The 15,168-nt window shown below is 39.8% G+C and overlaps 1 protein-coding gene across 1 annotated transcript in view; it reads left to right on the forward strand.

Annotated features, from left to right (window-relative positions):
* LOC131968947 (potassium voltage-gated channel subfamily KQT member 5-like) overlaps positions 1-15,168 on the forward strand; it is a 40,053-nt gene that overhangs the window by 18,098 nt on the left and 6,787 nt on the right. Inside the window, exons 7-12 of the mRNA XM_059330028.1 lie at positions 1,032-1,127; positions 2,132-2,226; positions 6,283-6,309; positions 10,621-10,844; positions 13,247-13,358; positions 14,906-15,037. Coding sequence (XP_059186011.1) covers positions 1,032-1,127; positions 2,132-2,226; positions 6,283-6,309; positions 10,621-10,844; positions 13,247-13,358; positions 14,906-15,037 — 686 coding nt within the window. The remainder of the gene's footprint in view (positions 1-1,031; positions 1,128-2,131; positions 2,227-6,282; positions 6,310-10,620; positions 10,845-13,246; positions 13,359-14,905; positions 15,038-15,168) is intronic.

The raw sequence follows: 15,168 nt of genomic DNA on the forward strand, positions 1-15,168 counted from the left end.
ACACCTGTTAGATGCTTCAATATATTGTGTTTTTTGTTGCTGTGTGCTTGTGGATGAGGAGGAATAATTGTAAACAGACATGTAGTCATGGGGACCACTACCCAGATTTCAATGTGCCACGGCCTGGTTGGCCATTTTCTATCGCAATATAAATATAAATATTATTATATGTCTGTCTATAGGAGGTTTGGCTTCCACCAAGTGGAGATCCCCATATGAAACATATTTTATATCTATGAAAATCTTAAACACAGCTATAACAGCTGTAACACAATAAAAACATTGATAGCAGCCATGTATCACTGACAATCTGCAATCATATCGTAAAAAAAGAGGTGATCGAGGCATCTCTATTAATGAACTTAACATTAACATTTCATGAAAGACTGAGATAAGAAGATCATAATATTTTAGTGTCTGTACATTAACTATGGAGAAAGAGCCAAGAGATAATTAGCTTAGCTTAGCACAAAGTTAACACAGCTACCCTGTTGCCGACCAGCACTTCTAAAGCCTTAAACCAACAATTAGTCGATAAAAAAGTAATGACATGGTGTCACAGTTTGTTTGTCCACCTGGTTTCTGCTGGTTGCTGGACAAGCTCATGATGATGTCATGACTCAGTAGGTCACTGCTACCAGCACATACAACCACAAATGTTTGTTTTTACATTCTGTTTGTGTATAAATTAAACAAATGGAATACAATGTGGTCATTTTTCAGCATTTGCGGTTTCCATAGGTGTATTTTTTTAACTTTGGAAACAGTCAGGCTAGCTGTTTCCAGTATTTCCAGTTTCCTGCCAGCTCCAGCCCCATACCTTAAACACAGCCATATTCACATTAAAGTCTCTCAATTTAACAAAACAGTGTCATCTTATCTAAGATGCTAATGTTTAGCAGTAGAGAATGTCATTTTTCATTCAGCTACAATGATGATCTCATTAGTGTTGTAGTTTTTTTCTCAGCAACTCAGTGATACTTGATTCTTTGGCATGCACCCAGTATTTAATCCTATTAATATCACACCAGGGTATTCTGGGCTCAGGCTTTGCCCTGAAGGTCCAGGAGCAGCACAGACAGAAGCACTTTGAGAAAAGGAGAAACCCAGCTGCCTATCTCATCCAGGTAAACCAGACAGCCTGCCCTCCTTCTGTTTCCCTGACACACATTGACTGTTTTTGGGCCGGAAAATAAAGGCATTGTTCTCATGAATTATTGTTGATATTCAAAATAATATACCACTGCATCTAAGATACCAAATGCCTTCAGAATATATAATGTGTTTAAATGATTTTATCGTTCTCCAGTTTCCTCTTTTCCTCCGTAGACTTTCCGAAATCTTGAAACTACCCAGTAAAAAGCACATAGCACGTACCTTCACTCTGTCCAGCCCTGTGCCACCCCATCCTCACATCCTCACAAGCTCTCTGAACCCCTGGGAGTTTTTTTTGCCACTTCCAGACTCTGTGTTTACACTGTGTTTAAGGCCAGAAACATCAGTTTGGCGGACCCATTCTTGCCCTCCCTCTCTTGTCTCCTTCACACATTTCCTACTTTCCCAGCTTGAACTTCACACACCTTTTGTTTGACCCCGACTTTTAGGTGTGCTGACCTCACGTTGTCATCCTCATATATTTCTCTGTACATTTCCTTCTCTCTCCTTGGCTCTCTCACCTACTTCCTTCCACGTTTTCTTCCTCTTTGCCCCCACCCCACCTATCTCTCCCAACTTATGTTCCCATCTCCCCTTCCTGACCCCGACCCCCTCTTGTCTCCTCCTCTGCATCCTGTCCGTCCCCATGTTGTACCAGGCTGCATGGCGTTATTACTCCACTGACAGCACCAGGCCCTACCTGGATGCCACTTGGCGGCACTATGAGAGCCTCCTGCCTTCCCACAGGCATGTATCCATGCCTGACCTCCGCCCAGCCACAGACGTGTGACACACCTGTTTTTTGGTTTTCACTAATCAACTTTTTAATTTGTTTTCTATTCTCCTCATCCTCCTCTTCCTTCTGACTTCCTCCTCTGCTTTGTTTTTTGTTGTATTTAATTTTTTTTTTTGGGTTGGGGGGGTCTCCTCTTGTTGTACCTTTTCTTCTTCCTGGTTTTGTGTATTCTGCATGCAGTGTGTTTGGCGTAGTTATGCGGCTGATGAGAACTCGGTTTCCATTGCTACCTGGAAGCCTCACTTGAAGGCGTTGCATACCTGCAGCCCTACAAAGTAGGTACAATTATGGCAGCTGGTGTCTGTATTTACTGTCTGTGCCACTCAAACCATCTCTTCCTACACTTCAGTTCTGTACATTTTAGGTTTTCTTTTCAAAATGATTCAGGCTTTTCACTATTTTCTGCTCTGTCCTATTGTTCAATACGGAAGCCGAGAAAGGCCGTGCTCACATTTATTGTTTTCATGCCATTATCTGGAGATCATAAGATTATCAGCTTGTTAAATTAAGAAAACAAGCTTTGTTATCTCAGCATAAAAACATAATTATCTCATCTCAAGATAACAAAGCCTGTTTTCTCAAGATACATTAATTTTCTCAATTTCTCAAGATAACGATATTTAAAACAATATTTGCAAGCGCAGCCATTCTCAGCCCATAGTTTATTGTATTTGTGTTGCTGTATTTATTGAACATGTGCATTGATTCCATCACTTTCTTTTTCTTTTAAGAAACTGGCTCACAGCCACCAAATAGACGGATCATTTCCAGGCTCCATTAATCTCTGCTTGCTTGAATTATCAGAGAAAATGCTGACTTCTAAGACATCTCTAAACAACCCTTTACTTTTGTTGCTATTATTAAAAAAACAATACAAAAAAAAAACATTTTATCCCTCCAAACCATTCCACTGACTCAGGCTCTCTGTATTTGACCATAGTCAGTTAAAGACTCAATGGACCAGTGACTTTCACTGATGTCACTTTGAGGGTCTGAGGCAGCAATTTAAGCATTTGCCCTCTTCCGCGTATTCATTTATGACAGCCATTGTGGCCTCAATGAGCCAGTCAACCTTTATCAAATTTGCAGCACTTCAGTTTCTTCAGATTGAGCAGCCACTGGGCACTGACGCCCTGAGTAATTTAGAGCTACAGTCCATATACATCAGTCAGTGGCTTTGGTAGCTGAAAAAATCTATAAATGGAGATACAATGGGACGGGCTTCCTAATTGCAAACAATGAATGTGCATACAACAGAGGGATAGAAATTGTGTTGCCATAATGTCATGATAGATATTTTTAATATTTAGCAATACAGCAACTTGCTGGTAAATTATTGTGCCAATGTGATTGATTCTTGACAGATATTCTCAAAACTTTAATAGTCAATCTCTTGCAAACATATCACAATGGAAAAATGAAACCACATTTAACAGAGTGTTTGAAAACAAAATGGTTACAACTAAATGGGCAACCGTGTATTATCGTAATAATTATATTAGTATATCATCATATATGAATTTTCTGTTGTTTTCCATGTAAACATGACAGACATTTGGTGTATGCCAGAGGTCTTACCAGTTTCTGTTTAAAACTAACTAGCACCTCATCCATGGCTCTGACCAGATCACTAGCTGCTAACTCTGCTCTCTGAGCTAACTGGGTGTGTTCCTTAATTGGGCAACAACCACCAAAACAACAGAATAGGTTTTTTGCCATTGACTCTCATAAAATATGATATATATGACCATACTATTTAATGTTGTGATATGGCTGCACAGCTGCAGGTTTAAACACGTGTTTCACCTTGTAAACAATCTACTTGGTTGGTTTAGGCAACAAAAGTATTTGGTTGGGTTAAGGAAAAGTATGATTTGGGTTCAAATAAATACATGACGTGGTTATGTTATATGGTGAAGGGCCGGCGTAGTATGTGACGTATTGCATGATGATATTATGTGCTAATGTAGTTACATATAAAAGTTAAAATAACTCAGTGTTAACTTTTGGCTTCACATGGGATGTAAACAGGAGCCTCTTCGCACAAAAATTGTAAATGGGATGTAATAAGCTGCCATTTTTGGCCGAGAACAGTCTGTTCTTTATGATGATAATAATGAACATTTTCCAGCCACTATTTTTGTAATTCAAATTGGTTACTACACAATTCTATGGAAGCCCTGAAAGGCAAGGTGATTTTTTTTTCTCGTAGGTACGAGATAAACTGTTTTGGCCAACAAACTTTGAGGCTTAATTAGGCTGTTTTGAAGGAAGTGCCTGACGCACGATAGAAAAAGGGAAGTAAAAATTCAGCAAAATGATTAGTTAACTACAAATGCCTGTAAAACATAATAGGACTGTGCATAGGTGCCGACTTGGGTTAAACAGTGTAGATGTAAGGTCAGATGGAATCACAATGTGAAGAGACTGCGTCTTCCACAGACCTAATGTGTATATAATGCACCTGGATGCAAGAAATGCCATCTGTAAAATAAATGTAACAACAAATAGTTAAATACACACCTGTGGCTCAGTTGGTAGAGAGGTCGTCTTCTGATCGGAAGGTTGGTGGTTCGATCCCCGACCATGGCAGCCTATATGTCAAAGTTTTAAGCAAGATACTGAACCCCAAATGGCTCCTGAAGCTGCGTTCATCGGTGTGTGAATGATTTCCCAATGGTGGCAGGTGGCACCAGTGTGCCCTGGTAGCCTCAGCCACCAGTATGAATGTGTGTGTGAACGAGTGAATGAGCGTAGTGTAAAGCGCTTCGGATAAAAGCGCTATATAAGTGCACCCCATTTACACCTGGGCATTGTTTGTACAATACAGCTGATGCGTCTGGACATGGCTGTTACACAGGAGGTCTGTGTGTTTTAACTGTAGCAGACTGTTTCAGTTGACGAAATCTTCGACTGGTAGCCTACTGTATGTCCATGCGCGAAAAATTAGAGATAGTATCTCGTACTTATGAGATTAAAAAAAATTCACCTTGCCTTTCAGGGCTTCCATACAATTCCATACCTAATCTGCCAATTAGGTGCTGATTCCTTTCTTCTACCCTCAGTGTGTATGTGCATGTCACAGTGATGTTGCCCACAAACCCATCTATGGAGCCTGGAAATATTGTTGGCATATAGTATGTTTATATAGTGATAATGAACTGTAAAAACACATATGTGATTACAAAGACACAGCTTAAAGTGATTAAGTGAAGAGATCTTCAGTCACTCAGTTATTACTATCTCTTGTTGCAAGTGCTTCCTTAGTTGGCCTGTACAGTCTACATTGACCTGCATGTCTGTAGTGAGCCTGCTGTTTGTTAAGGTCCATTTTCCCTGGAATGCTTACTATTGATTGATGTGTTGCTACCTGTAGATCTTCTGCAACAGTTGCTGACAAAGTCCTGAATGCAAAAATCTTTTTATAATGCTCATGTAGTAGACCATACCAGTGTGTTTGCAGGTTTTAGCTCTTAAACTAATATTCATGTGTTCCTTAAAATTTTGACCACCATTTTTGAATGCAGGTGATATAATATTTAACATACCGTTTCAGGCATCCATTGATTGACTTCAGCATAGTTTTTTATTTTAAATCACTACTCTTGAAACTTGCTTATGTTGTGTAAGCCATTAAACACCGAAGCATTAACATCGGGCTTTTCTTCAAAAGGCATACTTTCCCATTTCTGCTGTAGAAGATAATCCATATCGGTCATGGTGATCGCAGTTTTAATCTTCTTTAATAGCAATACTTACCTCTGTCAAACACAAGCAAATGATGACAACAACACTTGGCAAACAAAAAATCAAATTGCACTGGGGAAAAGAGGCAGTCAACCCAAATTGGCATCAAATTTGTGCTATCGACTTGTCATTGCCAATTTGTATCTGGATCTGCCTCTTGAGCCATATGCATTAAAACACATTTTACAAACTGTTACAACCATGGATCTTAAATTGCAGAATAAATAAACCAATTATGTTTAATGTCATGCAGACTTATTTTAATGCATAAATTAATTAGTTGTCTGTAGTTATAATGTAAATGCTACTTTGATGAAAACCACTTCATACTGTCAGCCACTGTTAAATTACTTCATCAACTTCCAAAAATGTATCCTGTTAATACATTTTTATATTACGCAAAATTAATGGAAGCCAGTGGGAAAAAAAATCTGAAACACATGCTTAGATGTAAAGTCTGAGGCTAAAACACGCAAAAGCACTGGTATTGCCTTTGAAGCACAATTGACACTGAAGTTGTTGGGGTTTTTTTAAAATATGCTTTTTAATATATCTTTTTTCTTCCTGTCATCTGTCAACTCCAGGAAGGAGCAGGGAGAGTCGACCACAAGGTTTGTAACTGCTGTTTCACTGAACATTCACTGTCTTCCATTATGTTATATAGGGCTGGGTATCAAACTTAGATATTGTTAGTGACTGACTATGAAAATCTTACAAGTACAAGTACAAAAATGTGGATTTGAATATCTGCATAGTTCCCTGTGTATCCTTTTATTTTTTTATTTTAATGGCTTCTTATTTAGGGTGTTAGGGTGAAAGTGTTAGCAAAGAGTTGGCTGTTTACACAGCAACATTAGCATCCATTTAGTCCTGTTTCTGGCCTCCTGGAGAAAATAGGTACATTATTCTCTCTGTTTGAAGCTCTGGTCTAGTCATCCCCAGCTCAAACCAGGGGTTTGCTATTTTTGTCAGTTTGCTTCGGGACTTCTATTAACCCTCAGTGTTATACTGCCTTTCTCTTTAGGTCCCCTCAGTCTGCTCTTAGTATATTTCAGAGTATAATTTAAACAATACCAGCCCTATGTTGGATAATATATATATTATTATCATTATAGCCTGTAAGACTCCTGTTGCTCCACTTCTGTATGAACTGCCCTGTCATCAAGAGAGAGTAATATTAGGAGTTGTTAAAAGATTGTTAGTAATAAAATGGAGACCTTCTAAAAGTGACTTTTATACAAGCTCTCTGTATGACTCATTGTTTTATCTTTCCGTTTGGTGCTATCGTCTATCTTTCTCTTTTATCACTTCTGCAAAAGACACACAGACACATGCTGAGGTTTTAAAATACGAGCAATCACACATACCCACATGCACACGCATACTTTTCTCTATTTTTTCACATCCTCTTGCCAGGTATCTTATGCTCTTATTAGAAATAATATTTTGTTAGAGGCTGCCTTCATGTTGCCAAATTTTAGCTAATGCATTTTTAGAATCACATGGGGAGGACAGCATAGAGGGCAGTGAGGGCTGAGTGATGTAATATGTTGTGTTTGCAGTTATGAAAGACTGAGTAAACATTTGTCTGTGAGCCCGTACTGTTTTTCCCTTGAGCCTGGTCTCATATATGAACTATACCACATTGCAGAAGAAGCCAAATAATGTGAAAAGTCAATAAATGAAATGGACTGAAAACTTAGAGAAGCAGGAAAGAGCTGAATTCATCCCACCAATCTTAAGCATGTCTTAAAAACGAGGACGGAGCGATCCGGCCTCCACCTATGTTGTTTTTTTTTTTTTTTTTTTTTTTTTAAAAACCCTGATTTTTTGGTATGGTCCAACTGTAGCGGCCTTACTTCTTTTTGTTGGCTATATTTATGTATTAATCTTCAAAGAAATGTATCACAGGAGGAACCTAGTCTCACAGGAATCCGTGAAATAGCCACGGATTTGCTTAACTCAAAATCCGTGGAATAGCCACGGAATCACTCAAATTTCCGTGAAACTGACACAGATTTCGCTACAATGCAAGTTAATGACAGTCATATCCCGTGGCTATTGGTTTGTTCCAAGTCACGTGACTTTCAAGGTCCCGGCGGTCAGAACAAAAAACATGGCGGACAGTTCTCTCATTTTTAGTGAAAAAAAATCTATATTTTGACTTAGTTTCTGCATAAAAATGGATTTTGATCACATTTCTAGCGAGAAATATATGTTTTATTTTCTAAATATTCACTCAGTGAATGTACATAATCACTTTGTATGTTGGAATAGCCACGGGATATGACTGTCATTAACTTGCATTGTAGCGAAATCCGTGTCAGTTTCACGGAAATTTGAGTGATTCCGTGGCTATTCCACGGATTTTGAGTTAAGCAAATCCGTGGCTAATTCACGGATTCCTGTGAGACCAGGTTGCACAGGAGTGCAGTGATAAAACACAGCTCTATAGGACTCAACAATTGATGAAAAATTGGAACAAAGTTCTACATCTTAACACCCTCAGTGAACCCAGCGAGTGTCTGTCTAAAGGTTACTGGCCTCATGCTGGTGACTCAAGCACTTGTTGCCATGGCCCAGCTGAATTCACAGTTAAATGGGGGACATCGACATGAAGTGCGTGAGTCACCAAATTGCAGCCTTTTTCGAATGGTGCTGTAGATGTTCATTTTCCTCTACTAAGCTCAATTGCCTCCGTTCTGCTGCTTCTAAATGTCAGCGGTCGACAAATTGAGGCAGCAACAGAAACTCTGCTGTATTACTTTATACTTTGTAGCCTTAGTACATGCAGCCTTACAAAGGATTACTGCATTTACATGTCAGCATTCAACTGTCATTTAGCAGAAGCACAGGGACAGAGTAAAAAAGACAAGGGGAAATCAGTGTAAAAAGGCGCTCTGTTTTACCTTACAATCCATTCAGAGGTAAATATTTTCTCTCCTCTGTTTCTGCATCATGTAACACATCACCGTATGTTTATCTCCCCTTGGTTTTTTAGTAAAATTCATAGTAATAAACAGAAGCTACTGAGGAGGCGTACCACTCGGAAACTTAGGTACACAGCGTTTCTGCTTACCTGACGTTTTTATTTGGGAATGCTGACTAATTCTTGGTGCATGGGTATCTGTACTGTAGGAGGCTGTGCAGCCTCAGAGAGGGCAGAGTAATTAAATATTGCAGGGAGACACCAGTCGCTTTTACAGTAATACACTATCTGCCTTTGTTTGACCTTGCTTGAGCAATGCGCTACTTCTGCCTGTTGTGATTTTGGTTTTAACTACATTTTGCTCTCAGAATATTTGTACCACGTTTCATCGTCAGTAGCAGATACTCCGAAAGAATGTACTTTTCCTGACTGGAGGGCTCAAAATAATTTAAGAACACAATTTTTTTTTTCTTTTTCCTGGTGTAACACCTCAACTACATATCACACTGTATTCCCTGTATTTCATAGACAAACTCGATGGTACTATGGTCCTGCTTACTCAAACACATCATGTGCCTTTATATCCACTATCAAAGATAAGTTTGGTGATACTCTATATTTTTCTTGTAAACAAATCAAACAAAAAGACCAAAACCAGCAATGGATTGATCCTAAGTAGGACTACTGTGTAGCCAATGCCTTCCTACTCTGTGCCATACAGTGTGAGCCACACTGTTGCAGTGGGTGACATGTTCATAACCATTAATATGACCAATGTAGTTTATTTTGACTCAGTCCCACATATGTTGGTCTGCTGACTAGGACATATGTGTATTGATCCGCATCTGAAGGTTGTCACCTACAAAAGTACCATTTACTCCTGTCTGAGAATTGTTTGATAAAACCTACCGCTGTAGGTAGGAGATAACTGGGCCATTCTGAATAACAAAACTGTTTCTTGTACCCTGTTTGTAAAGGATTACTTCTTCAGTAGGAAGGTTGAAAAGTTAGGAAGATAGAGTAACAGATTATTGGTTTTGGTCTTTTCATTTGATTTGCTGACATTAAGAAAGATACAGTAGTGATGGCCGAATGAAGCGACATGAACCATTTTCCAACTCACTAGGTGGCACTGAATTGTCATTTCTCAAGAACTTTTCTTGAACACACACGGGTCAACACGTACAACCAATGGTTCATGAAGCTTTATTTGGATATCACCAAATAATAAGCCTTATTATTTGATGTAAAACTACTCATGTTCAATCCAATATACTGTACTATTTTTAAAATGAACCATGCCTGACGCATGTGCACTGCCTTTGCATGCTGTCATACTGTAAATAGCTGCACCATCAAAGAATCAACCTCTCCCTTACTGGTCTTGTCTCTTCATCTAATTTTCCTGTTTCCTTCCCACAAGTAATTTTCATCTATTTTCTTCCAAATCCTCACACTTTCATGACACATTACACGGAACTAACGTGCAATAAATCTCATGGTGATTTGTTGTATTTTAATGTTAGCACAAATACAAGTATAACAACCTTTAGTCATTTAATATGATGATTTGACATTAAATGTCTCATTTAACAAGATGCTAACAAATTGGTCATATGGAATGACACACTGTAGCCCATATAGGGAACACATAAAAAGCACAAACTACTCCACACAGTCAAACCTAACCTGAGCTTGCATTTTGTGTAAAGCACCTGCTGCAATGCTGCAATGCATGCATCTCCATCTTGTTCTGCAGTCCTCCACGTTTAGTCGATAAAGTTCTGAATGATGACTGCGATACAATAAGATTGTGTAATGGACCAGTTTTTTTTACCAGAAAGCCTTTGGATCTTTTAAGTTGGTGTTGCCTGAAAACTTAATTAACATATCTTTATGTGTCATTCCACCTCTTCACAACATCATCCCTTCTCATTCTTCTCCTCACTCCAACTCCCCTCTGTTCCACTGTTCATCCCCATTTATTCTCCAGTCAGAAATTGAGCTTCAAGGAGCGTGTGAGGATGGCGAGCCCCCGAGGTCAGAGCATCAAGAACAGGCAGACGTCTTCAGTGAACGATCGGCGGTCTCCGGTGGCTGAGGCTGGGACAGAGGGCACCAGCCCTGCCAAGGTACAGAAGAGCTGGAGCTTCAACGACCGCACGCGGTTCAGACCCTCACTCCGCCTTAAGAGCCAGTCGCGCTCCACCACTGATGGTGAGTGACTCTGTTCAATTATTCCTCCATCTAACCCCCCACTGCTCCTAACATGGTTTGTGTTCACTGGTGTGTAAAGGATGGGTTAAATGCAGGGGTTGAATTTCCCTATTGTGAGACTAATAAGAGAATCTTAATAATAATTCCACTTCCAGACCATGGTTAATTTAACTGTGGATTAGTTAGCAGTACTCGGTTGAGTTGTGATTGGTACAAATTCATTTTTTTCTGTAGGTTGAATGTTGGCAAATGGGCCGCCAGGCCAAAACATCTGTTAGTTCCTCTAAAGCTCACTAATTAATACCTTACATCTTATTGTTTTTAATAAACATAAATGAGTGCAAAAGCTACAAAGTTGTGTTTTTATGACCATGGGTATCTGATCAAGCACTGTAACTGAGTGTTGTTGCCACTGTCAATCTTCTATTCAAACACTCAGTAAGAAAGTGAATGGAAATGTCAAACTATTCCTTTAAGTCTAAGCATGAGATAACTGGAGCCCCTCCATATCATTACATGTATTTAATTGAGGTGTGTTGGCCGACCACCCAACCCACCAGAACTGGCTTTGCCCACTAATTCAGGCAGCTGAGTGGAGGAATGCTAATGGCTGTTTGCACTTCCTTCCTTTGGCCTAGCAGTGCCGGCCTGGCAGGCCCTCCTGGGTAACAGCCAGTTGGTGTTTGTGGTGGGTGGACTGATGGATTGATGGAAGGGAGGGGTGTTGAGCTCCAGCAGCCACATGGGGTGTCAGAGCCGGCCAGCTGGCTGAGGCCTCCTGGTGGAGAGGAATCAATAACCAAGCTAGCCAAAACCAAACTGGTTGGCTGGTTAGTCACGCTCCGTCTGATCATTCACTGTCACTGACATGTTGGCTAACTGAGATGTTAGAAGAGGGGAAACATTTCCCTTTCATTATAAGTGCATGTGAACTGCTTTTTTATGATTCTATGAGGCTCTCCTCACTATACTTAGCCCCAGGCTTAGGGCGTTGCTAGCCTGGAGCTAAGAAAGCTTTCACACTGACACTATTCTGGCACATTCCAGAGTGGGCTTATCTTGACTTAAGCCTAGAGTTTGCTAGTTCAGCTCCAGAGCAGGTTTAGTCTCAAGTTTGCAGGTTTATCCCCTCAAAATCGACCAAACACCAGTGTAAAAGGTGCAAGTGTGAAACAGAACAAGGAAGTATAGTTATACAATGCTTCATTCTAAAATGTAAACATTAGTCACATGTTGCAATAGACATTTAACTCATGGCTAGTAGGAGAGCAGTGTGAGTTAACACTCGGTTAACATTGTATATATCAAAAGGAGCTAGCTAGGTTAACTATTCAAGCTCTAAGAAGAGCTATTGATCAATAATCATTATTCGGCACTGTTTATCCTTTTCATCAAGTGACACACTATCCCGGTCTAATCAGTAGCTTTGGCCATGCTTTGTATTGTATAAAATATGAACACTTGTGAACATGCAGATCCTACATGCTGTGACCTATAAGGAGACATTAATCAAAGGATTTTTTGCAGCATTTGGTTAAACTGAGCTCAACCGTGCAGTCCAGCTCTTTTACTGTAACCCTCTGCTTCCCTCCTCAGGGTGTCATAACTCAGGAGATCCATAAACAGAACTGCATTGTCACAAAGTTGCATTGTTAGCAATATATCTGCAGGCACCCCAGAGGCCTGTTCTTTACTACTAGTCTGCTGTTTAAAGCACAGTTTAGCCTTACATTTCTATAAGAACAGAATAGTTGCCTTTTAAATGAACTGCACTGCATCACAATAATCAAACTTCGATGAAGATCCATGTGGACGCAAAATTTACAAAATACCTAATCTCACTTTTAGGGTCACTTGTCATAAACCCACCAAGGATTGCCATCCAATGCTGCAGGCCTACTGAGCATTTTAGTGTCTTTGAGCTCATTGTGTTTTGGTTTTCTGGCCCACAAACTCTGCTCTCATCATCCTGCAGCATCAAGCAGCTGCTTTCAGTGAAACATCTCAAATAAACCAACTGTACACCACCTGCTCAACACCAAACAGCAGTCAGATTAATTTAGCAACTAGCTGGTGAACATACTGGAACATTAAGCAGCTCAATAGTTCCTTAAGGAGTTGGTGGAGTCCAAACACACACCTAAAAGGAGAGTGATAAATTGAGTCTGCCATATTGTGTTTTTAGCTTATTTAACCACCAATCCCATTTTTTTTTTACATAATTTTGCATCTGAAAGTGACATGAAGGAAGAAAAACATTCATTCAGCAATAATTAGTTGCAATACAAGTGGAACAATCCCCTGAAAAATATCTACAAACCATGCAGGGAAGACTGATAATAAAATCAGATAATCAATGAACAAAGTAGAAATAATCCTCTTTCTCTGTGTCCTCTCTTAAGCAGCAGACTCCAACATGGCAGCGGAGGATGGCTTTGATGACAAAGGCTGTCACTGTGAGATCTCAGTGGAGGACTTGCTGCCCTCGGTCAAATGTGTCATTAGAGCCGTCAGGTGGGTCAAAGCCTCTTTCAGTCCAACTAATACTGCATTTTTCAACTGCCAAGCTTGCATGCAAGCAAACCCTGAGTGCTTCTAGCTGCTCTCCTGATAGAACGTCCTCAGGGGATTAAAGTGGCCGGAGGATATATTTTTAGATCATCTTGAGTTCATGTGATTGGATACATTGTTGGGACAGGAAATATGGTTAGTGGGAGCATTAACACTGTGAAGCTATCTTAAGTGATAGATCATGTGTTTGAGCTTTGATCGGTCCTAAAAGAAACATAGCCAGTTGGATAGAGACATAACAAATACTGTAAGGTTTGGATGAACCAGCAAGCATATAATTACATGAATCACAAATGATGGTTCAACTGGTAAAGGGATAGTATAAAGGATAGATTTTGGACATCAAGTTGTGTGAAAAACTTGCCAGTAGTGTAGATGATGCAAAGCAATAGCTTACTTTCTGAGCTCCGGTGTTGGAGTTCTGGCCGGTTCTGATCGTAAAATTTGGGCAAGCTAGCAGGGTCACCAAACTACAGGGTTTTACGCCACAAAACTATGTGTACACTGAAAGGTCACCCATTCCACCACAAAACAGCGCATAGTTATATTTCTACACCCTATTAGTAAGCTAATAGCTTTGCATCCACTACATTACTGGCAAGTATTAATACAACTTCATGTCCCAAATTCTGAACTATCCATTTAAATTTGTTTTAAAAGAATGTAAACCAACATCTAAACAAAAGATTGTGTTTAAGATTACCGTATATTGTGAGTTTGACTTCAGTTCGACATTTATATCAATATATTAAAGATTCATTCTGATCCGTCACTCTTTGTTTATGGCAGAATGGATCCACTGAAGGTAAAGGGATAGTTCAGATTTTCAAGTGGGGCTGTATGAGGTATTTATCCATAGTCTGTGTATTACAGACAGTAGATGGCGGTTGGCAGGAATACTGGCACAGAGGCTAAACAATGTACTGCTGTGGACAGGGGCAGCAGCTAAATGTACTTTAGCAAGCTTTAAAAAAATCAGGAAACACATTATGCAAGTATGAATCTCTAAATCTGCATGTTGCATCCTGTTTAAAATCTGATCATTGGTGGGATCTTCCATCACTCAGTCAAACTAGACCCACACAGTCATGATGCACGAACTCCATACCTAATGTCATGTTATTTAGAAATATGTAATTGAAGCCAGGCTTAATTGTATTGCTCTCTGATCCCTTCCTCTTTCCACTCAGAAACTCGCACAGTCAGCCTGTCATTTAAATTTTGCCTTGAGGCTCCACAGGTGTATACATTCAGAGAGTGATAGTTGTACATACACACAGCTTAAATAAGCAGTCACAACCTCATTGTTTTTATAATGTTCAATGAAAGTGATTGTTCAGGTGTTCTGACGGTTTGCATTGGTGTGAAGAGAAAAACCAGGAAAATAAAAGTAAGGTTTGGTGTGTTTTCATTTGCTACAGTCATGTGTACTGACTGTGTATGAGCTCCCCTTTGTGGCTGATGTGTGAATCTCTCTCCTGTTTTTGCAGGATAATGAAGTTTCATGTAGCCAAGAAGAAGTTTAAGGAGACCCTGCGTCCTTATGATGTCAAGGATGTGATTGAGCAGTATTCTGCCGGTCATTTGGACATGCTGTGTCGCATCAAGAGTCTGCAGACCAGGTACACCGACCTCACACACTGCATGACAACTGCTGGCAATAGTCAGACTTCATTCCTTTGCCGCCTAACGAGAGCTATTTGACCACACTGTAACTGATCCAACTGTATCTTGGTCTGTATGTGTGTGTATG

This window comes from Centropristis striata, chromosome 1 (assembly GCF_030273125.1).
Source record: "Centropristis striata isolate RG_2023a ecotype Rhode Island chromosome 1, C.striata_1.0, whole genome shotgun sequence".
NCBI classification, from domain to species: domain Eukaryota; kingdom Metazoa; phylum Chordata; class Actinopteri; order Perciformes; family Serranidae; genus Centropristis; species Centropristis striata.